Source organism: Oncorhynchus mykiss, chromosome 5 (assembly GCF_057628025.1).
Source record: "Oncorhynchus mykiss isolate SJ-2025 chromosome 5, ASM5762802v1, whole genome shotgun sequence".
NCBI lineage: Eukaryota > Metazoa > Chordata > Actinopteri > Salmoniformes > Salmonidae > Oncorhynchus > Oncorhynchus mykiss.
Window position 1 is genome coordinate 38,470,670 of NC_143026.1, and position 23,793 is coordinate 38,494,462.

The 23,793-nt window shown below is 43.6% G+C and overlaps 1 protein-coding gene across 2 annotated transcripts in view; it reads left to right on the forward strand.

Moving 5' to 3' along the window:
- wdr70 (WD repeat domain 70) overlaps positions 1-23,793 on the forward strand; it is an 85,852-nt gene that overhangs the window by 29,574 nt on the left and 32,485 nt on the right. For both annotated transcript variants that reach the window (XM_021602756.3, XM_090234772.1), the window contains exon 10: positions 8,068-8,242. In XM_021602756.3, coding sequence (XP_021458431.2) covers positions 8,068-8,242 — 175 coding nt within the window. The remainder of the gene's footprint in view (positions 1-8,067; positions 8,243-23,793) is intronic.

A 23,793-nucleotide genomic window follows, 5' to 3' on the forward strand; every position in this document is an offset into this window, starting at 1 on the left:
TTGAGTTACAGTTCGATAAAGGAATCCAGTCAATTGAAACATACAGTTGAAGTCGGAAGTTTACATACACTTAGGTTGAATGTATTAAAAATTGTTTTTCAACCACTCCACAAATTTCTTGTTAACAAACTATAGTTTTGGTAAGTTGGTTAGGACATCTACTTTGTGCTTGACACAAGTAATTTTTCCAACAATTGTTTACAGATGGATTATTTCACTTATAATTCACTGTATCACAATTCCAGTGGATCAGAAGTTTACATACACTAAGTGACTGTGCCTTTAAACAGCTTGGAAAATTCCAGAAAATTATGTCATGGCTTTAGAAGCTTCTGATAGGCTAATTGATATAATTTGAGTCAATTGGAGGTGTACCTGTGGATGTATTTCAAGGCCTACCTTCAAACTCAGTGCTTCTTCGCTTGACATCATGGGAAAATCAAAAGAAATCAGCCAAGACCCTAGATCTTTTTTTTATTTTTTATTTTAATTCTGCCAAATCGGTGTCCAAAAATAAATATTTCCGATTGTTGAAAACTTGAAATCGGCCATTCCGATTAATCGGTCGACCTCTAATGCCAATTGCATGCGCCCTCAAAACATCAGTGGCGTTGTGTTGTGTGACAAAACTGCACGTTGTAGTAGGCCTTGTACCCAGCACAAGGTGCACCTGTGTAATGAATGCTGTTTATTCAGCTTCTTGACATGCCACACCTGTCAGGTGGATGGATTATGTTGGCAAAGGAGAAATGCTCACTAACATGGATGTAAACACATTTGGTACAAAATCTGAGAAATAAGTTTTTTGTGCGTTTGGAAAATTTCTGGGATCTTTTATTTCAGCTCATGAAACATGGACCAACACTTTTTTGTTCACTATACATACCACAACCAGATACTTTCAAGTACAGACTGTTGCCTCACAGCACAGAATGGATTGGATGTTGAACTATAACCTCAACCTGCTGCAATGGTGAGGCTACTCCTGTTTTATTGGAGCGACAAGAGACTTTCATGGTAATTTCCTCCTGTGCTACTCCAATGGGATCTAGGCTAATGGCTTACTTAACTTTTCAACCAATCAACCTGGATGAGCTACAGTCACTTTATCATTTGGTCTTTGGATGCAGATGCACTGCCCTACTTATTGAGCTTAACGAGGATCCATTAAACCAAGCTGACAATATTTATAAGCCTTTTTATCTCACTATTGAGGTGGATTTCAAATCCAGTGTACACACAGGAATCATAGCCACGGGAAGTAGGGTGGTGGTGGGGGTGCTGCGTTTTCTTTGCCCAGGCTGAAGAAGTCTATATCGGTCCATTAATGCAGGACTAGTAAAGGCCCAGTGCACTTCTTTTGTGGAGCATGTTTAAAACAAATGTATTTGAGAGTTTACCAGCATTTGTAACTTCAGTCTGGTAATTACGGTGGGGCAAAAAAGTATTTAGTCAGCCACCAATTGTGCAAGTTCTCCCACGTAAAAAGATGAGAGAGGCCTGTAATTTTCATCATAGGTACATTTCAACTATGACAGACAAAATGAGAAAAAAAAGGATACTTATAGGATTTTTAATGAATTTATTTGCAAATTATGGAGGAAAATAAGTATTTGGTCAATAACAAAAGTTTATCTCAATACTTTGTTATATACCCTTTGTTGGCAATGACAGAGGTCAAACGTTTTCTGTAAGTCTTCACAACGTTTTCACACACTGTTCCTGGTATTTTGACCCATTCCCCCATGCAGATCTCCTCTAGAGCAGTGATGTTTTGGGGCTGTTGCTGGGCAACACGGACTTTCAACTCCCTCCAAAGATTTTCTATGGGGTTGAGATCTGGAGACTGGCTAGGCCACTCCAGGACCTTGAAATGCTTCTTACGAAGCCACTCCTTCGTTGCCCGGGCGGTGTGTTTGGGATCATTGTCATGCTGAAAGACCCAGCCACGTTTCATCTTCAATGCCCTTGCTGATGGAAGGAGGTTTTCACTCAAAATCTCACGATACATGGCCCCATTCATTCTTTCCTTTACACGGATCAGTCGTCCTGGTCCCTTTGCAGAAAAACAGCCCCAAAGCATGATGTTTCCACCCCCATGCTTCACAGTAGGTATGGTGTTCTTTGGATGCAACCCAGCATTCTTTGTCCTCCAAACACGACGAGTTGAGTTTTTACTAAAAAGTTATATTTTGGTTTCATCTGACCATATGACATTCTCCCAATCTTCTTCTGGATCATCCAAATGCTCTCTAGCAAACTTCAGACGGGCCTGGACATGTACTGGCTTAAACAGGGGGACACGTCTGGCACTGCAGGATTTGAGTCCCTGGCGGCGTAGTGTGTTACTGATGGTAGGCTTTGTTACTTTGGTCCCAGCTCTCTGCAGGTCATTCACTAGGTCCCCCCGTGTGGTTCTGGGATTTTTGCTCACCGTTCTTGTGATCATTTTGACCCCACGGGGTGAGATCTTGCGTGGAGCCCCAGATCGAGGGAGATTATCAGTAGTCTTGTATGTCTTCCATTTCCTAATAATTGCTCCCACAGTTGATTTCTTCAAACCATGCTGCTTACCTATTGCAGATTCAGTCTTCCCAGGCTGGTGCAGGTCTACAATTTTGTTTCTGGTGTCCTTTGACAGCTCTTTGGTCTTGGCCATAGTGGAGTTTGGAGTGTGACTGTTTGAGGTTGTGGACAGGTGTCTTTTATATTGATAACAAGGTCAAACAGGTGCCATTAATACAGGTAACGAGTGGAGGACAGAGGAGCCTCTTAAAGAAGAAGTTACAGGTCTGTGAGAGCCAGAAATCTTGCTTGTTTGTAGGTGACCAAATACTTCCACCATAATTTGCAAATAAATTCATTAAAATCCTACAATGTGATTTTCTGGAATTTTTTTTCTCATTTTGTCTGTCATAGTTGAAGTGTACCTATGATGAAAATTACAGGCCTCAGCTTTTTAAGTGGGAGAACTTGCACAATTGGTGGCTGACTAAATACTTTTTTGCCCCACTGTATCTGTAGAAAACAGTTCATCTGATAATACTTGCGGAATGTAAAAATACTTTTTCCAATTTCTTGAAATACTTTGCAAATGCATCTTATTTCTATGTGAAAACTGATTGTCTATTCATTCATTTTCCATGTTTGTAGACGCTCTTATCCAGAGCAACTTACAGTAGTAGTGAGTGCATACAGTAAATTATTACTATTTTCCACGTTATAAAAATATTCTATTTGATGTGGATGTTTTGTCTTTGTCCGTAACTTTTGTATCTTTTGATGTGAATGTTTGAGGACAGTTTTTTTTTTTCAATGAATGCCATTAGAATGACAATCGCAGAGAAAGGGACAGGGCAACAACTACAATTTCAACTATTTAATCCTGCAAGATACTGTTCTTAATTATACAACTACCTTTTTTGCCGAAGTGGAGATGCTGAAAAAATGTTTTTCCCAGCACTACAGACGTTTCTATCGGTCCGCCAATACTAGTGAAGGCCCAGTGCACTACTTTTTGTTGTAAAAAAATAAAACATTCTGATTTTTCAAGGGGTGCTCCCCAACTTCCCGCTGCTATGACAGGAATATCATATAATAGCAATGTGCTGTATATTTTATTCTGTATACTATGTTTTTGCACGAAGGAGGCGATAAGTCAACATCTTCCCCGGCCTCACCTGGATGTCTGGTTGAACCTACTGTGTTCGTCTGTCTCTTGACTGCTCCTCTTCCTGTTTGACAGCCAGCAGTTTCTTTCCCCTTCTTATCTTGTACATCCTCTGAGATGGAGTAGCTTCCATTTTCCCCTCTAATCCCTATCAGTGATTATAACAGAGCCTCAGCGGGCCTCACAGCCGGGCCCCATCCCCGGGCCCCCAGCCATTCTAACACAGCCTGACACACAGAGGCCCCTGCGCTTTGATCAGACTGTCCTTTATTCCTCTCCTCCTTATCCCTCCATCTGGGGAGCTTTCCCATAATCCCAGCCACCCGGCCCTGGCAGACCTAAAGACTGTCCCACAGATAGCATCTGAAGGCAGAGAGGAGGGGGGGGGGCTAAACCCTGGGTTGATGTGTGAACGGCTGTGTTACCTAGTAAACCACACATGCATGACTGAGGCTGTATGGCTCTCGTCTTTTATCACAAACACCCCTCTGGGTCTTTAAGCGCTTACACAGGAAAAGGGGAGCGCTGATTGAGGCGAAAACAGGCTTGTTGGGGAAGGGAAAGAAAGGGTGGCGTGATACTTTGTGTGCCCCTCCGTGTTTTGGTTTCTTTATTATTCTGTACGGAAATGTTTTGTCACTTCATTGAAAATAATTGAGGTGCGACTTGTGAGATGGTTGCTAAGTTGTTGGTTCATCACACAGGAACGTAGCACCCTTCTAAAGCGGGTGATGTTAGAGGGTCACCAAAATCATTTATTAGAAGAAACAGCTCCTAAATAACTTGAGTGCACCTGTAGTTTACAATCCACTAGGTTTTGCATTACTTTGCGGCCATTCCTTGAATCCCTACAACTTCCCACCTAATATGTGGTAGAGCATCCTTGCCTAGCTGCTGAGATGTGTGAGAGACCCAGGATTGGCCCAGCCGTGGTGGGGTGGCGGTGGCCTCTGCTCCTGCCCTGTCAGCCATCAAGGCCATGTTTTGGAAAGAGGCTGGCTGAGATGAATTGAATTCCTGGTGTTGTGTGCTGCTACGTGAAAAGTTCTGCTGTCTTTAGTGTCTGGACAGACACCTAGGCTCCTATGTAGACAGAATAGAGACGTCTGTGAGCGAGCAGGTGGAACGATCTGTCACCCTGCACACTCCTGTCACCCACGACACGTATGCAATGCATACACACACACACACACACACACACACACACACACACAAACATTCACATACGAATTCACATCACGCACTAAACTTGGTCACTGTGTTGCTAGTATGAGGATCAGCCTGAAAGCACTTTGTGCTAGCAACATTATTAAACACTTGTAAATTTGTGAGGTTTATTAAACAACTGCCAATACTCCCTCAGATGATCTGTCTTTGGCTGGCATCTGTGTCACCTTGTCAAACTTATCTAAACACAGTTGAGTGTGTGTCTGACTGTTGTAGTGTGTAGCGAGCCGTGGAGGAATCCATGCCTTGCTGTTAGTAGCAGCTCTGCGTGTTTATGGTCCTCTCCTGACCCTGTGACCCCCAAGGGTCAGGCCTGTTGAAACAGGCAGTGGGTCAGAGAGACACACATGCAAGAGAGACATACATTTGCACGTCTGGTCTGCTAGGCTGACACATGGCACCAGGCGCCTCTAGTGTCTGCCCTCTGACTCATGTTTGTGCTAGTCGGCTTCCACTTCCCCATCCTCCCTTCCCCTCTCTACTGTCCCCTCTACTCCATCTCTATTTCTCGCTCTATTTTCTCTCATCCTGTACTCTCCTCTTGTCTATCTCCTCAACCTCTTTAGAAGGGTGAACTACTGAGCGTCTGTTAAGTTAGGTGAAGGTTATAATGTTGAGTGAGGTGGTAAGGAGGCGTGTGGAACTTACCTCCTTAAGGCATCCTTAGGATGGGAAACCAACCGTGTTGGTGAGGTTAAAGGTTACACTTCCTTTCCCCTCTGACCCTACAGGCCTTGGTGGTCCCAGTCACATGACTGTCCAGTGTCCACGTTGGTATGTTTTAAAAGCTGCAGAATGCCTGCTTTGAGCCTGTCTGACACGTATACATATTTCAGGTCAAATTTATGGTTTGTTACCTGTAGAAAAAAATCTGGCTATGTTTATATGACACCCTTTCAAACAGTCATTTTTTTTCCCTCACCACTTTACCAGCATACTTCTTTTATACATAGCATTGTGCAGCCCGGCACCGGTGACGGGTGGGAGTAGGGGTGTGCAGATGTGGGTATTTTAATAAACCCATTGAATTTACACCATCACAAAGAAATGCCTGATCAGTCAACATACATATATTTTATAATAAGAATATAACAAAATATTAGTAATATGTTTCCCAAACTACGCAGGAACGTGTGGAACCCGTTATTCGTCAAAAAGTATTCTTTTTTTAACAGAGACCATGCCCTTGTTTATAATTTCTAACCTGGGTAAAATTGTGTGGGATGATTTTAATGTATTCGTTTTTTTTATCACCTTTTCAAGGAATTGCAGAGAATATATGCAACCTCCCTCAATATGCCTCCATTGACTTTTACCACCCTGTCCCTGTATTATCACTCCTCTCCTAGTAGCCAAGTCAATATTTGGTTCAACACTTAGAATTGACTCAACCGTATACAACCAGCTCAGCTGTGTTTGTGTACCTATCGGTGTTAGAAATATGTATGTTTGTTTTTTAATTCTTCCCATCCTGCGCCGTCTGTCTGCAGCACGGTTCAATAATGTGTTGAGCAGATGTAGGGAGTAAAATCAGGACTTCATGGAGGCTTCAGACACGCCTGTCAGGCTGATCTAGTGTTCTGTCTCTCTGCTCCGTTCCATAACCTCTCATCCTTCAACACATATCTGGCTGATACTATATGGAGGGGTATGGGAAGAAGGCTCAGAGACTAGGGAACATCTATATGATGTGAGTTACTGGCTGATAGGAATTGTGGAGTTGTAATAGGAGAGCTCTCAGAATATTTGGATGATAATGGAACGGTGGTATGTTGTGATTGTTAATGGATTTGAGGAATTTCTAGTCGGGGATATTGTGCACAGAGGTTCGGGCTACTGCTGATACAGTGCATCCGGAAAGTATTCAGACCTCTTGACTTTTTCCACGGTTTGTTACGTTACAGCCTTATTCTTTGATGGATTACATTTATTATTTTCCCCTCATCAATCAACACGCAACACCCCATAATGAGAAATTTTAGGAAACTGAAATAACACAAGTATTCAGACCCTTTACTCAACACCTTTGGCAGCGATTACAGCCTTGATTCTTCTTGAGTATGACACCTCAAGCTTGGCACACCTGTATTTGGGGAGGTTCTCCCATTCTTCTCTGCAGATCCTCTCAAGCTCTGGAGCAGGTTTTCAACAAGGATCTCTCTGTACTTTTCTCCGTTCCTCTTTCCCCTCGATCCTGACTATTCTCCCTGTCCCTGGTGCTGAAAAACATTCCCACAGCATAATGCTGCCACCACCATGCTTCACTGTAGGGATGGTGCAAGGTTTTCTCCTGACGTGACTCTTACCATTCAGGCCAAAGAGTTCAATTGACCAAAGAATCTTGTTTCTCATGGTCTGAGTTCTTTAGGAGCCTTTTGTCAAACTCTAGCATAAAGGCTTGATTGTTGTCCTTCTGGAAGGTTCTCCCATCTCAGCAGAGGAACTTTGGAGCGCTGTCTGAGTGACCATCAGGTTCTTGGTCACCTCCCAGACCAAGGCCCTTCTCCCCTGATTGAGCAGTTTGGCCGTGCTGCCAGCTCTAGCAAGAGTCCTGGTGGTTCCAAACTTCTTCCATTTAAGAATGATGGAGGCCACTGTGTTCTTGGGGACCTTCAATGCTGTAGAAATGTCTTGGTACCCTTCCCCAGTTCTGTGCCTCGACACAATCCTGTCTCCTCACTCTACAGACAATGTCTTCGACCTCATGGCTTGGTTTTGCTTTGACATGCACTGTCAACCGTGGGACCTTGTATAGACAGGTGTGTGCCTTACCAAATAATTTCCAATAATTGAATTTACCACTGGTGGACTCCAATCCAAGTTGTAGAAACATCTCAAGGATGATCAATGGAAAATGGATGCACCTGAGCTCAATTTCGAAGTCTCATAGCAAAGGGTCTGAATACTTACATAAATAAGTTTTATTTTTATTAATATTGAACAATTTCTAAAAACCTGTTTCCACTTAGTCCTTATGGGGTATTGTGTGTAGATTGATGAGGATGTTTTATTTATTTAATCCATTTTAGAATAAGGCTGTAAAGTAACACAATGTGGAAAAATTCAAGGGGTCTGAATACGTTCCAAATACACTATGTTAATATCATGTGTCGTTTGAGCATCTTGTGTGTTGGTTCATAAACCTCTACTCTTTCTCACTGTGTTCTCAGTACTGTTCGAACATGGGACCTGAGCTCTAACAAGAAGCACAAGATGTGCTTCAAACCCCGCTCCCTGCAGGGGAAGAAAGTCACGCCCACATGTTGCACCTACAGCCGAGACGGGAAGCTAGTGGCAGCCGGCTGCCAGGACGGAACCATCCAGATCTGGGACAGGAACCTCAGCGTGAGTCTCTCTGTCGCACGCGCTGACTCGCACACGCATAAACGACCACACGTACGAACAAACACACACACACACTACCTCACCATTGTCTCACACTAGCTTATGCACACACTGTTAGTCACACATGAAGGACTCCGAGCAGGAGGCCAGGGGATGGGGTCAGAGTTCAAAAGGTCCCCAACACTAAGCAGGACCCAGCAGTAAATAAAGCCATAGGTGGGAAAGTGGCGTTTGTGTTTGATAAATAGCCTTAATTCAAACCATCCTGTCTGTTTTTTCCCATCTGTCTTGTATCTGGTGTGATATAGGATGAGGGATGTGTGGTATGCGGATGGAGAGGTCTCTCTACGTGTGTGGTGGGGGGAATAAGAATAAGAATGTGTCGTATGTTAGTGGGACAGATGGTTAGGTTTGATCCTCATTGCTGAGATGGAGGATTGTTGGTTGTTGGGCAGACATTTATTGTTTTCGGTCACTGGGGTGGGGGTAACCGTTTACATTATCCCCCCCCCCCCCCCCCTTGCTGGTATAGACTTTACAGTGAAGTGCTTGCTTACGAACCGAGCAGGGTTTATAAAATAATAATGCAAAATGGAATCGTGACTAACATGAGGAATAAAATGCACAATGATGGAGCTATATACAGTACAGGGAGTACCAGATCAATGTACAAGGTAGATAGATAGATAGATAGATAATAATGAGTAAAATAAAGAACAGAGTAGCAGCAGCAACTGATGAGTGTAAAAGTGTGGGTATGTATGTGTTTTTGTTGTGTCGGTATGCCTGTGTGTGTTTGTGTGTGTATGTAGTGTTTGTGAATGTGGGAGGGTTTTGTGTAAGAATGACAGTTCAGTGTGTGTGTGAGCGAGTGTCTACAGTTGAAGTCGGAAGTTTACATACACTTAGGTTGGAGTCATTAAAACTCTAGTTTTGGCAAGTTCGTTAGGACATCTACTGTGTGCATGACACAAGTCATTTTTCCAACAATTGTTTACATATGGATTATTTCACTTATAATTCACTGTATCACAATTCCAGTGGGTCAGAAGTTTACATATACTAAGTTGACTGTGCCTTTTAAACAGCTTGGAAAATTCCAGAAAATGATGTCATGGCTTTAGAAGCTTCTGATAGGTTAATTGACATAATTTGAGTCAATTGGAGGTGTAACTGTGGATGTATTTCGAGGCCTACCTTCAACCTCAGTGCCTCTCTGCTTCACATCATGGGAAAATCAAAAGAAATCAGCCAAGTCCTCAGAAAAATAATTGTAGGCCTCCATAAGTCTGGTTCATCCTTGGGAGCAATTTCCAAACGCCTGAAGGTTCCTTGTTCATCTGTACAAACAATAGTACGCCAGTATGAACACCATGGGACCACGCAGCCGTCATACCGCTCAGAAAGGAGACGCGTTCTGTCTCCTAGAGATGTACGTGCTTTGGTGCAAAAAGTCCAGATCAATCCCAGAACAACAGCAAAGGACCTTGTGAAGATTCTGGAGGAAACAGGTACAAAAGTATCTATATCCATAGTAAAACGAGTCCTATATCAACATAACCTGAAAGGCCGCTCAGCAAGGAAGAAGCCACTGTTCCAAAACCACCATAAAAAGCTAGACTATGTTCTGCAACTGCACATGGGGACAAAAATCTTAATTTTTGGAGAAATGTCCTCTGGTCTGATGAAACAAAAATAGAACTGTTTGGCCATAATGATCATCCTTATGTTTGGAGGAAAAAGGGGGAGGCTTGCTAGCTGAAGAACACCATCCCAACCGTGAAGCACCGGAGTGGCAGCATCATGTTGTGAGGGTACTTTGCTATTGCACTTAAAAAAAATAGATGTCATCATGAGGGAGGAAAATTATGTGGATATATTGAAGCAGCATCTCAAGACATCAGTCAGGAAGTTAAAGCTTGGTCGCAAATGGGTCCTCCAAATGGACAATTTTTTAAAATGTTTTAAGTTCACCTTTATTTAACCAGGTAGGCTAGTTGAGAACAAGTTCTCATTTACAACTGCAACCTGGCCAAGATAAAGCAAAGCAATGCAACACAAACAGCAACACAGAGTTACTCATGGAATAAACAAACATATAGTCAATAATACAATAGAAAAAGTCTATATACAGTGTGTGCAAATGAGGTAGGATAATGGAGGTAAGGCAATAAATAGGCCATAGTGGCGAAATAATTACAATATAGCAATTAAACACTGGAGTGATAAATGTGCAGAAGGTGAGTGTGCAAGTAGGGAAATGGGAGCAAAGGAGAAAAATAAATCAAATAAATAACAGTATGGGGATGAGGTAGTTGGATGGGCTATTTACAGATGGGCTATTTACAGATGGGCTATGTACAAATGCAGTGATCTGTGAGCTGCTCTAACAGCTGGTGCTTAACGCTAGTGAGGGAGATATGAGTCTCCAGCTTCAGTGTTTTTTGCAGTTCGTTCCAGTCATTGGCAGCAGAGAACTGGAAGGAAAGAGGAGGAATTGGCTTTGGGGGTGACCAGTGAAATATACCTGCTGGAGCGCGTGCTACGGGTGGGTGCTGCTATGGTGACCAGTGAGCTGAGATAAGGCGGGGCTTTACCTAGCAAAGACGTATAGATGACCTTGAGCCAGTGGGTTTGGCGACGAATATTAAGCGAGGGCCAGCCAACGAGAGCATACAGGTCGCAGTGGTAGGTAGTATATGGGGCTTTGGTGACCAAATGGATGGCACTGTGATAGACTGCATCCAATTTTCTGAGTAGAGTGTTGGAGGCTATTTTGTAAATGACATCGCCGAAATCAAGGATTGGTAGGATAGTCAGTTTTACGAGGGTATGTTTGGCAGCATGAGTGAAGGATGCTTTGTTGCGAAATAGGAAGCTGATTCTGGGTTTAATTTTGAATTGGATATGCTTAATGTGAGTCTAGAAGGAGAGTTTACAGTCTAGCCAGACACCTAGGTATTTGTAGTTGTCCACAAGTCCAAACCGTCCAGAGTAGTGATGTTGGACGGGCGGGCAGGTGTGGGCAGTGATCGGTTGAAGATCATGCATTTAGTTTTACTTGCATTTAATAGCCATTGGAGGCCATGGAAGGAGAGTTCTATGGCATTGAAGCTCGTCTGGAGCTTAGTTAACACAGTGTCCAAAGAACGCCCAGATGTAGACAGAATGGTGTCGTCTGCGTAGAGGTGGATCAGAGAATCTCCAGCAGCATGAGCGACATCATTGATGTATTCAGAGAAATTTGTCTGCCCGAGGCTTGTGGCACCCTCATCGAGGCTGCCAGAGGTCCGGACAACAGGCCCTCTGATTTGACACACTGAACTCTCTGAGAAGTAGTTGGTGAACCAGGTGAGGCAGTCATTTGAGAAACCAAGGAAGTTGAGTCTGCCGATAAGAATGTGGTGATTGACAGAGTCGAAAGCCTTGGCCAGGTTGATGAATACAGCTGCACAGTATTGTCTCTTATCAATGGCGTTTATGATATCGTTTAGGACCTTGTGCGTGGCTGAGGTGCACCCATGACCAGTTCGGAAACCTGATTGCATAGTAGAGAAGGTACGTTGGGATTCGAAATGGTCAGTGATCTGTTTGTTAACTTGGCTTTTGAAGACCTTAGAAAGGCAGGGTAGGATAGATATAGGTCTGTAGCAGTTTGGGTCTAGAGTGTCTCCCCCTTTGAAGAGGGGGATGACCGCGGCAGCTTTTCAATCTTTGGGGATCTCAGACGATACGAAAGAGAGATGGAACAGGCTAGTAATAGGAGTTGTAACGATTTTAGAGGATAATTTTAGAAAGAGAGGGTCTAGATTTTCTAGCCCAGCTGATTTGTAGGGGTCCAGATTTTGCAGCTCTTTCAGAACATCAGCTATCTGGATTTGGGTGAAGGAGAAATGGGGAGGCTTGGGCAAGTTGCTGTGGGGGGGTGCAGGGCTGTTGACCGGGGTATGGGTAGCCAGGTGGAAAGTATGGCCAGCCATAGAAAAATGCTCATTGAAATTCTCAATTATTGCAGATTTATCGGTGGTGACAGTGTTTCCTATCCTCAGTGCAGTGGGCAGCTGGGAGGAGGTGCTCTTGTTGTCCATGGATTTCTCAGTGTCCCAGAACTTTTTGAAGTTTGTGCTACAGGATGCAAATTTCTGTTTGAAAAAGCTAGCCTTTGCTTTCCTAACTGCCTGTGTATATTGGTTCCTAACTTCCCTGAAAAGTTAAATATCGTGGGGGCTATTTGATGCTAATGCAGTACACCACAAGATGTTTTTGTGCTGGTCAAGGGCAGTCAGGTCTGGAGTGAACCAAGGACTATATCTGTTCCTGGTTCTAGTCTTTTTTGAATTGGGCATGCTTATTTAAGATTATCAGGATAGCACTTTAAAAGAATAACCAGGCATCCTCTACTGACGGAATGAGGTCAATATCCTTCCAGGATACCCGGGCCAGGTCAATTAGAAAGGTCTTCTCGCTGAAGTGTTTCAGGGAGAGTTTGACAGTGATAAGGGGTGGTCGTTTGAATGCGGAACCATTACGGATGCAGGCAATGAGGTAGTGATCGCTGAGATCCTGGTTGAAGACAGCAGAGGTGTATTTGGAGGGCAGGTTGGTTAGGATGATATCTGAGGGTGCCCGATTTTCCGTATTTCGGGTTGTACCTGGTAGGTTCCATGATAATTTGTGTGAGATTGAGGGCATCAAGCTTAGATTGTAGGATGGCCGGGGTGTTAAGCATGTCCCAGTCCGATAGGCTCCGATAGGCTCTAGACAGCTAGCGGCCCGCGGATAGCAGATGGGAATTCAGGGGACGTTGCGTCGGAGGAGCCAGTTGAAAAACCCACTCGGGCGATTTACGTCAGTAGTCCAGTCATGATGGGTCATCGGGGCTCCGTGTCGGCAGTAAAAGGGGTCTAGGACAATTGGCAAAGTAAGTATTGTACCCCAAGTGGCTGATGGACCTCTTTGGCTAGCCGGGAGATGGGCCTAGCAAGGGCTAGCTCCAGACTAATTGGTAATCAATGATCCCAAGCATACTTCCAAAGTTGTGGCAAAATGGATTAAGGACAACAAAGTCAAGGTATTGGAGTGGCCATCACAAAGCACTGACCTTTGTTGGCAGAACTGAAAAAGTGTGTGCGAGCAAGGAGAGCTACAAACCCGACTCAGTTACACCAGCTCTGTCAGGAGGAATGGGCCAAAATTCACCCAACTTGGGTACCTTTAATTGACTATTTAGCAGTCTTATGGCTTGGGGGTAGAAGCTGTCTCGGAGCCTGTTGGTCCGAGAGCCGATACTCCGGGTATTGTTTGCTGGAAGGTATCAGAGTGAACAGGCTGGAGTCTTTGGCAAATTTCCGACCTTCCTCTGACACCGCCTGATATAGAGGTCCTGGATGGCAGGGAGCTCGGCCCCAGAGATGTACTGGGTTGTGAGCTTTTGTAGCGCTTTTCAGTCAAGGGTGGTGCTTTGCCATACGAAGCGGTGATGCAGCCAGTCAAGATGCTCTTCATCGTTCAGCTGTATAACTTTTTGTGGATCTGAGGGCCCATGACAAATCTTTTCAGCCTCCTCAGGGGGAAGAGGCACTGCCGTGCCCTTTTCATGACTGTGCGGTAGCTGTCGACCGATTATGACTTTTCAACGCCGATACCGATTATTGGAAGACCAAAGAAAGCCGATAGCGATTAATCGGACGATTTTTTATTTAATTTATTTGTAATAATGACAATTACAATAATACTGAATTAACACTTATTTTAACTTGATATAATACATCAATAAAATCAATTTAGTGTCAAATAAATAATGAAACATGTTCAATTTGGTTTAAATAATCTAAAAACAAAGTGTTGGACTGCAGCGCCAGCTGTGCCGCCAGAGACTCTGGGTTCACGCCCAGGCTCTGTCGTAACCGGCCGCGACCGGGAGGTCCGTGGGGCGACGCACCGTTGGCCTAGCGTCGTCCGGGTTAGGGAGGGTTTGGCCGGTAGGGAAATCCTTGTCTCGTCGCGCACCAGCGACTCCTGTGGCGGGCCGGGTGCTAACCAAGGTTGCCAGGTGCACGGTGTTTCCTCCGACACATTGGTGCCGCTGGCTTCCGGGTTGGATGGCGCTGTGTTAAGAAGCAGTGCGGCTTGGTTGGGTTGTGTATCGGAGGACGCATGACTTTCACCCTTCGTCTCTCCCGAGCCCGTACGGGAGTTGTAGCGATAAGACAAGATAGCAGCTACTAAACAATTGGGTACCACAAAATTGGGGAGAAAAAGGAGTAAAATTCACACACACAAAAAAAAAATATATATATATACACATTGGGGCAAAAAAGTATTTAGTCAGCCACCAATTGTGCAAGTTCTCCCACTTAAAAAGATGAGAGAGGGGGGTGATCCATGTTAAGTCCTTAGTGGTGTGGACGCCAAGAAACTTGACGCTCTCGACCCGCTCCACAACGGCCCCGTCAATGTGGATGGGATACGTGCTCTCACTTCTTTCTCCTACAGTCCTCGATCAGCTCCTTGGCTAAAGGGGAGATATGCTGGTCTAGGTTAAAGGGGTGGTCTGCTGCTTTAAATTCCAGGTAGCAGATAATGGACCCTAACAGATACTAATGTAGTTGGTGTTGTATATTAACTAATATACATGGGTTCTAATTTGAAACATTCTTTGTTAGTTTGCAATTGTACAATTTATGCTCCCTGCATATTAAAACCACAAAGACTGCCGGAATGCCCCGAACACAAGATCGTAATTTCTGTGAGTCACACGGTGGAGGAACTTAAAAATCTAGCTCGCTTATTTTTCTAGCGAGAAAGAAATAGCACAAATTCATTCAGAAATGGAGGAAGAGGATAGCTAGCTATAGCAAGCTAACGTTAGCAGCTGCCTCTTCAACAAGAATCAACTGTGACAACATTGATCGTAAAATCCAAAAAATAAACTTTCCCATTTAGTAAAATCCACCCCTCCTAGCGTCAAGTGTCAAATTTCAGTTTAGCCCACACTCGGCAGGCTATGTAGAAAACTCCCCCGGAGCCACAGAAATACAGAATTACCGCAACGCGCAGCCCCCTTGAAAACTTGCTTTATACAGTAACAGTGACCACCATCGCGGCCAAAACTACGTTTTCCCTTAAGATTGTACTGTTTATAGTATGACAGCATCAGTAGTTGGTTACGAAGAGATGGCAGACATGTTTACAGTTGGCTCTTTTTATTTGTGTTATTTACATGGAAGACGTGAGCTAAATGCGCTCGCTAACATTAGCAGAGAGGTAGCAAGTTAGCTCTTTGACTTTTACTTACCTGATTGACTTCCATGCTGACTGAAACCCATGATAATGCTCAGTCTCTGCTGGTGCTGCTGGCTGTTTGAGATGCTTTAGAAGTGACATTGATGGTAGGGACAGCATCCACTTTGAGAAGCAAGTTCTTGCTGAAGCACTCTTTCAAATTTGCATTACCCTGCAAATTGACGAGTAGACGCCCAATTCGCCTTACTCATTCTCACAAATGTCCCACATTTTATCAGATTTTGGTAACACTTACCGATTTTGTGCTTGTGGCTAAAACCACGTTAACCTAGTGCAAGTGAGGGCATTTCAAATAGTTGTTCTATTTCAGATAGTGGGGTTGTGGGATTCCTTCTGAAGTTAGAGCTGATTTGGGGAGAACCTCAAACCCAGCTTTTAGAACAACTTAATATAATAATAATTTGATTTAAGAGTTTGTAATTTGGGAATGTTTTCTTGGGGTGATCTAAGTTACTACTATATGCGTTTCTGGCATTGAGAAATAAGTGCTACACCTGGGGTGAATTCCTAGAGTGATAATGTCACATTCGAGGGTTCAACTAATGGTGTGAACAGCTTGGCGGAGAGGATACTGTGAATTACTAGCTAGATGGAGGATGCTTCCACTGAAACAGTAAATCAATTCATAGCTTAGTAGACTTGCTATACAACTCTATTTGGGTGGCCCTAGAGTTTCGCCTAATGTTATTCATGGCGAACTGAATTTTTGAGTGCATGTGAACTGCACAACAACAGAAGAGTAACATATTCCACCTGGGGTTTTAACCTCAGAAATACCCTGCATGTTTTGGTCAACAGTCCACTATTACACAATACTGCTGCCTGATTCTGGCATAACTCAGCCGTGGCTGTAGTAAAGTATATAACCTAAGCGAAGCTCCACAGGCTATCCGTCATCCTGAACTTAGCCCAGTGAAAAATAGCCAGTGATGTAATAAGAGTCTATCTGTGGTGGGGTGTGATGATTGAGTGGACAGACATGGAGGTTGCAGGGAGGCCTAATCAAATCCACTCTCTTCTGTACTTTTCCACTATTACTTAATTAAGTAATCAAAGTGTGCATTCCATCCATCTCTCTGATCCCGACTGCACGGTTAATTGTGTATTTTGGATCCTGGGAAGCGTTCTTCACATTTGCCTGACTGTTCAGTTTTTCTCTGGAGATATGTGACAAAGCATCACAGTTAGGACCTTATCAAATCTGCAATGCGGAGAACGCGGACGGAATCACATTAAAACGAAATTCAACAATATTCAAATATTTATTGAACTTAGTAGGCAATCGACTAAATGTCTTAAATTAATACATTTGTCCAAGTTTATCATAAGCATGAACAGAATGCATCAGTGATTCATATTTCCTGCAACTTTCAAGAGGCAACGAGCATGCCCCTGTCTGTGAGTTGTGTGCACGTCTACCACTTTTTGTAGCCGTTAGCCATGATGCGAATGAAAACAGTCTTCTGGTAGATGGAAAAGCTTTCCCAACAAACCTTCTCATTTAAATATGAACTACAAAGTAGCCTATGCTTACCTGGGAGAAGGATATAATGATTATTTGCATCAATCCAGTGGGTGTTTGTTTGTGCTCAACAGAAACACTGCTAAACAGCCTCTTGCTAGGTTCCCACTGGAATTAAAGGGTAACTACACCCAAAAGTTCTTTTTTATATAGTTCCCCAGACCTCAAAAGTGGTCTCCTGATGTCGTTTAAGCATTGTTTGTCTATTAAAAAGGTGTGATTTTGAGAGTGAAAACCTGAAAAAACAGGGGGAAACGGAAACTGATGAAATGGAATTTGGGAGAAAATAACTGAATCAGCCAAAAAATACAACAGATTTTATAGAGCCCTTCACAGTGGAGGAAAATGACCTGCATTCAGCACTCGGATATGTCTCAATCTGCTTCAGTCGAGTGTCTCTCATGGAGTAGAATTTCTTGCCTGGCTACAGACTGAGGAGAAACAGGCCTTTTTTCCCCGGCTCAGACGGTCAGTCACATCTTCACTTCTCCTCTTCCCGGACTCTGCATGTCCTGCCCGACTGTCTACCCATGATCCTACCTGCGTGGGGGCTTTTGCGGCCGGTGGGTGACACGTCTCTGGTCTGTGTCGGGGTGGTGGGAAGAAATGACACGCCGCAGCTTCCTGTGGAGGGATCGGTGGAGAGAGCAGGTTTGGCAGTCTATCGCTCACAGCCTCACTTACAGCTGTCACAGACAGACCTGACCCCCGAGAGGGGGAAAGAGAGAGAGAGCACTCTGGACCTGGCAAGAGGCCTACTGAGGCAATCTCTTTAAGTTTGAGGAGGTGTCAGAATGTCAGGACATCACTCCAGTTTGATTTCCTCCTAGTTATGTCCATTTCCTTAGTGTTTGTTGCCAGATTTCACAAGTCTTGTTATCCCACTAGAGTAGACTATTCACAAGGTACTCTAGTATACAAGGCTGAAGCTGGACTTTCATCATCTCTTTATTTATTCTTCCCATGTTAGCTTTTGCTTTGTTTTCCCCTTCTATTTACGCTTAACCAAAACAAAATCAGGACAACATTAATCCGAATGTTGACCGTCATTCATGCTCGTCTGCCTTGCTAACAGCTAAATCCTGGACCTTTGTAATTGGCTTAAGGAATGTTAGGAGATGATACAGAGCGTATGGGTTTCCCCTTATGCCTCCAGCAGCTCCCCCGATCCCTCCGTTCCGCTGAGGACCTTTCTGTGGACAGGGTTGAGTAGCTCAATGTGTGTGAATAGTAGTGTGTGTGTGTGATGTGACTGTTTTTAGTGTGAGGGGACGTCTGTGAGACAGTGACAGGCAGGCCTGATATCTGCAGGCTCTCTGTGCAGTGAGTCGGGAAACAGGGCTCAGACAGAGGACGGTATTTGTTTAGAGATTATAACATTTTATATTCACAAATGTAACAATCCTTTTTTTGTATTATTACGATCCATGAACCTTTGGTTTTATCTGTAGCAGGCATGCTTTCAGTTTCACATTTCCTCACTCATTTTCTCACGTCTGCCAGAGAGTCTGTGAATTGAGTGATGCTAGTGAGTTTTCTGTTGCTATATTCCTGTCCTGCCAGCCCTAACAGATCCCAGAGACTTGCCCCCCCCACCCCCACACCCCTGCATGGCTATAACAGCAGGCTCAGAGAGATTGAGTAAAAGCTCTCTAATTTATTACTTGTTCTTCTCCCAGACTAAATATTTACCCAGCATCCCATAGCAGCTTACAATAACACTGTGTGTTCCCTGGCCACCTGGGCTGGAGGGGCAAGTTTTCACTGAATGCCCTTTACCGTTACACATTTGTAAGAACCCTAGCCCTGGGACAAGGACATGTTTGTGACATGTTTGTGATTTAAATAGAGGACCCCAGAAAACATTATGACAAAACGTAATCAATTTGACTCTTATCACTCGCATAGATTTAGACCCACTTCCTAGCAACTCACTGCTGATGCCCTTTCACTGCTACTCCTCTTCACTCTGAAGAGGTTAGGATCAAGTCCATCTCTTGCCGTATCACTTCTATTACTCATGGGCAGAAAATGTCGACAGACAATATCAATTATCCAGCCGACCTTGATCTAGTGCTCGGACCGAAGAAGGATTATTGAGGATGACAGATCAGGCTCCTGAACCCTGATGTGGGATTGATTGATCCTGTGATGGGAGTCAAGAAAGGTCTCAGCCTTGCTGCTGTAGGGTCGGCAGTGATTGCGTGGCTTGCTGTTATTACTGCATTTGTGCCAGAATCACCCAGTTTCATGTCCAGGGTTGCCAGGTAATGTGCAGTGGTACTTTAGGGTGCTGCTGGGAAGCCTTTCACACTAAGAATGGGTGACGTACGGGTGAAAGCGGTGCGTGGATACGCTGGCCTCGGTTCCAGAACATTCCCACAGAGACGGAATGTTATGTCGTCAGTGTTCTCCTCCAAGCCCTTCAGAGTACAAAGTGCATCCACTCGAGGGGTGGTTTCAATCAAGCAGTGGTCAGTGTTAGTGTAGTACAGAGCCGTTACGAAACGTCTGTGCGAAGTTCTGCACACCATAATGAGGAGGAACATACAGTCCTTTGTGATATTAATGTGTTCAATCCATACTGTTCATATGCATATTGTGACGACATGAAGTCAAATTTGGTGATAAACCTCCATCCTGTTTTTATTCTAATCACACACTGTATACCTGCCTGGGTAAACGGACCAGAGCTGGCCAACACATCATTTGCAGTCACTGGCCTAATGGGACCTCAACGCAGCAGCAATGTGACTCTGCACAGTGTCACTGTAAACCAGTAAATCCCAGGGCCATAAAAGATTGGGCCAGGGACTTTGGCTAGGAACTGCCTGCAAAGGTCTAAAAACACAGGCCCAATGAAAATGTTTCAAGGAGAAGCCCAGGCCCTGACAGAAAGCTGGAGCAGCTACTCAGCGTTCTTTACGATCCTGTCTTCAGGGAACCCTTTGGAGTGTGAACAAACTGCCCCAGCTGGGCCTGTCTGGCTGGCTGAATGCATCCTGCCTCCTACAGACACAATACCACAATATCACAGCCTCCATCACAGCTGGGACTGGTAGACTAGCAGCCAGCCAGTCAGGGAACTGGGAGATTTGCCTTGTGGCAAAGGAATGCCACTGACAGCCTCCAATATGGTTCTTAACCTGTTTCTACATCCTAAAGTGAAGAGATTTTATTCCCTGCATTTTGGCTAAGGCTTTATGACTTAGAGAAATGGTGGTTGGTGGTTCCTTTTAACATGAGTCTTCAATATTCCCAGGTAAGAAGTTTTAGGTTGTAGTTATTATAGGAATTATAGGACTATTTCTCTCTCTACCATTTGTATTTCATATACCTTTGACTATTGGATGTTCTTATAGGCACTTTAGTATTGCCAGTGTAACAGTATAGCTTCCGTCCCTCTCCTCGCCCCTACCTGGGCTCGAACCAGGAACACATCGACAACAGCCACCCTCGAAGCAGCGCTCCACAAAAGCTGCGGGGAGGGGAACGTCCACTCCAAGTCTCAGAGCGAGCGACGTTTGAAACGATATTAGCGCGCACCCCGCTAACTAGCTAGCCATTTCACATCGGTTACACCAGCCTAATCTCGTGAGTTGATAGGCTTGAAGTCATAAACAGCTCAATGCTTGCATCACAGCGAAGAGCTGTTTGAATGAATGCTTACGAGCCTGATGCTGCCTACCATCGCTCAGTCAGACTGCTTTATCAAATCATAGACTTAATTATAACATAATAACATACAGACTCATACAGACTCTGCGCGCAATGAACGCAAGAGAAGTGACACAATTTCACCTGGTTAATATTGCCTGCTAACATGAATTTCTTTTAGCTAAATATGCAGGTTTAAAAAAATATATACTTGTGTATTGATTTTAAGAAAGGCTTTGATGTTTATGGTTAGGTACACGTTGGCACAACGACGGTCCTTTTTCCACGAATGCCCACCGCATCGATTATATGCAACGCAGGACACGCTAGATAAACTAGTAATATCATCAACCATGTGTAGTTAACGAGTGATTATGATTGTTGATTGTTTTTATGAGATAAGTTTAATGCTAGCTAACAACTTACCTTAGCTTCTTACTGCATTCGCGTAACAGGCAGGCTCCTCGTGGAGTGCAATGAGAGGCAGGTGGTTAGAGCGTTGGACTAGTTAACCGTAAGGTTGCAAGCTTGAATCCCCGAGCTGACAAGGTAAAAATGTGTCGTTCTGCCCCTGAACAAGGCAGTTAACCCACCGTTCCTAGGCCGTCATTGAAAATAAGAATGTGTTCTTAACTGACTTGCCTAGTTAAATAAAGGCGATTATTTTTCTTTTTAATCGGCCTTATCGGTGTCCAAAAATACCGATTTCCAATTAATCGGTCGACCTCTAGATGAAACCTAGCCCATCTCCTGTGGCCTGACCCTGGGCCTGGTCATACACCACAACACCCCCAACCCTTGATGAAAATGTGTGAAATCTCTGGTGATGTCCCAGGGATCAGCGTTGTAGGTGGAGGTCGACCGAATTATGATTTTTCAACGCCGATACCTATTATTGGAGGACCAAAAAAGCCGATAGCGATTAATCGGCCTATTTTAATATATATATATTTGTAATAATGACAATTACAACAATACTGAATGAACACTTTTATTTTAACTTAATATACTACATAAATAAAATCAATTTAGGAAACATGTTAAATTTGGTTTAAATAATGCAAAAACAAAGTGTTGGAGAAGAAAGTAAAAGTGCAATATGTGCCATGTAAGAAAGCTAACGTTTAAGTTCCTTGCTCAGAACATGAGAACATATGAAAGCTGGTGGTTCCTTTTAACATGAGTCTTCAATATTCCCAGTTAAGAAGTTTTAGGTTGTAGTTATTAGAGAAATTATAGGACTATTTTTCTAAATACCATTTGTATTCCATATACCTTTGACTATTGGATGTTCTTATAGGCACTATAGTATTGCCAGCCTAATCTCAGGAGTTGATAGGCTTGAAGTCATAAACAGCGCTGTGCTTCAAGCATTGTGAAGAGTAGCTGGCAAACGCAGGAAAGTGCTGTTTGAATGAATGCTTACGAATCTGCTGCTGCCAACCACCGCTCAATCAGACTGCTCTATCAAATATCAAATCATAGACTTAATTATAATATAATAAACACACAGAAATACGAGCCTTGGGTCATTAATATGATCAAATCCGGGAAACCTATTATTTCGAAAACAAAACATTTATTCTTTCAGTGAAATACGGAACCGTTCCATATTTTATCTAACGGGTGGCAACCGTAAGTCTAAATATTGCTGTTACATTGCACAACATTCAATGTTATGTCATAATAATGTAAATCCTGGCAAATTTATCACGGTCTTCACACAGTTCGCAATGAGCCAGGCAGCTCAAACTGCTGCATATACCCTGACTCTGCTTTCACAAGAGAAGTGACATAATTAGTTAATATTGCCTGCTAACATTAATTTCTTTTAACTAAGTATGCAGGTTTAAAAATATATATACTTGTATTGATTTTAAGAAACGCATTGACGTTTATGGTTCGGTACATTGGTGCAACAACTGCTTTTTTATTATTAGTATTATCATCAACCATGTGTAGTTAACTAGTGATTATGTTAAGATTGATTGTTTTTTATAAGATAAGTTTAATGCTAGCTAGCAACTTACCTTGGCTTATTGCTGCACTTGCGTAACAGGTGGTGAACCCTGCCATGCAGGCTCCTCGTAGAGTGCAATGTAATCGGCTATAGTCCGATTACATTGTCGATTACCGATTGTTATGAAAACTTGAAATCGGCCCTAATTAATGAGCCATGCCGATTAATCGGTCAACCTCTAGTTGTAGGCTCTGAGCCCAAACTGTTTTCATCCATGCATATAATTTAGTGTGTGTGTGTGGGACAGGGATTCATAGAGAGGTGCCACCTATTGCTCCATACTGAGGAAGGGGAGAGTGAGAAATCTGAGACAGGCTTCAAACGAAGAGTCGAGTTTTACAACCTGGTGCAGAACAGGAAGCTAGGCTTAACACTGGAAGCAAACCAACATCAGGAAATGAACACATATTAAAACCTGTAAGAATGTAGTCGGCAAATACACAGTATAGGATTGGATTGAAATAACACAAATGCATTGTGTGATTGATTGGTACAATGACGGTTGATACTCCCCATGCCTTAGGTGAGATACCTATAAGTCAGTGTGATTCTGTTCCTAGGCCATCATTGAAAATAAGAATTTGTTCTTAACTGACTTGCCTAGTTAAATAAAGGTAAAATAATTGTAAAAATTCTAGATCACTATTAGGAAGCTTCTTTCTCCAGCCCGAGGAGTGAAATGAGAAGAATTTGGTGCTCTGCTGTATCTCAGCAGGGTTCCCAGTTCTCAGAAGACCCTTTCCTGGTTGAAGCTGTAACTATGTTGCTGCTACCCCCCCCCCCCCCCCCCCCCCCCCTTCTCTCTGTCTCTCCCCTCACCTTTCCCATTCCTCTACTGAGGAGAGCGGTGCAGGAAAAGGGATGAATATGTCATGTCAACAGTAATCAAATCTCCCTGTAACAAGGCTTACCTCATGTCTGTGTTTTGGGCTGGGAGAATAACGACCCCAGTTCCCATAGCTCAACCAGGGGTCACATTGCTCTGTTTAGCAAAAGTAAGGACTTCTTAATTTGCAAGAATATCTAGGATCTCGTAAATGAGATCAT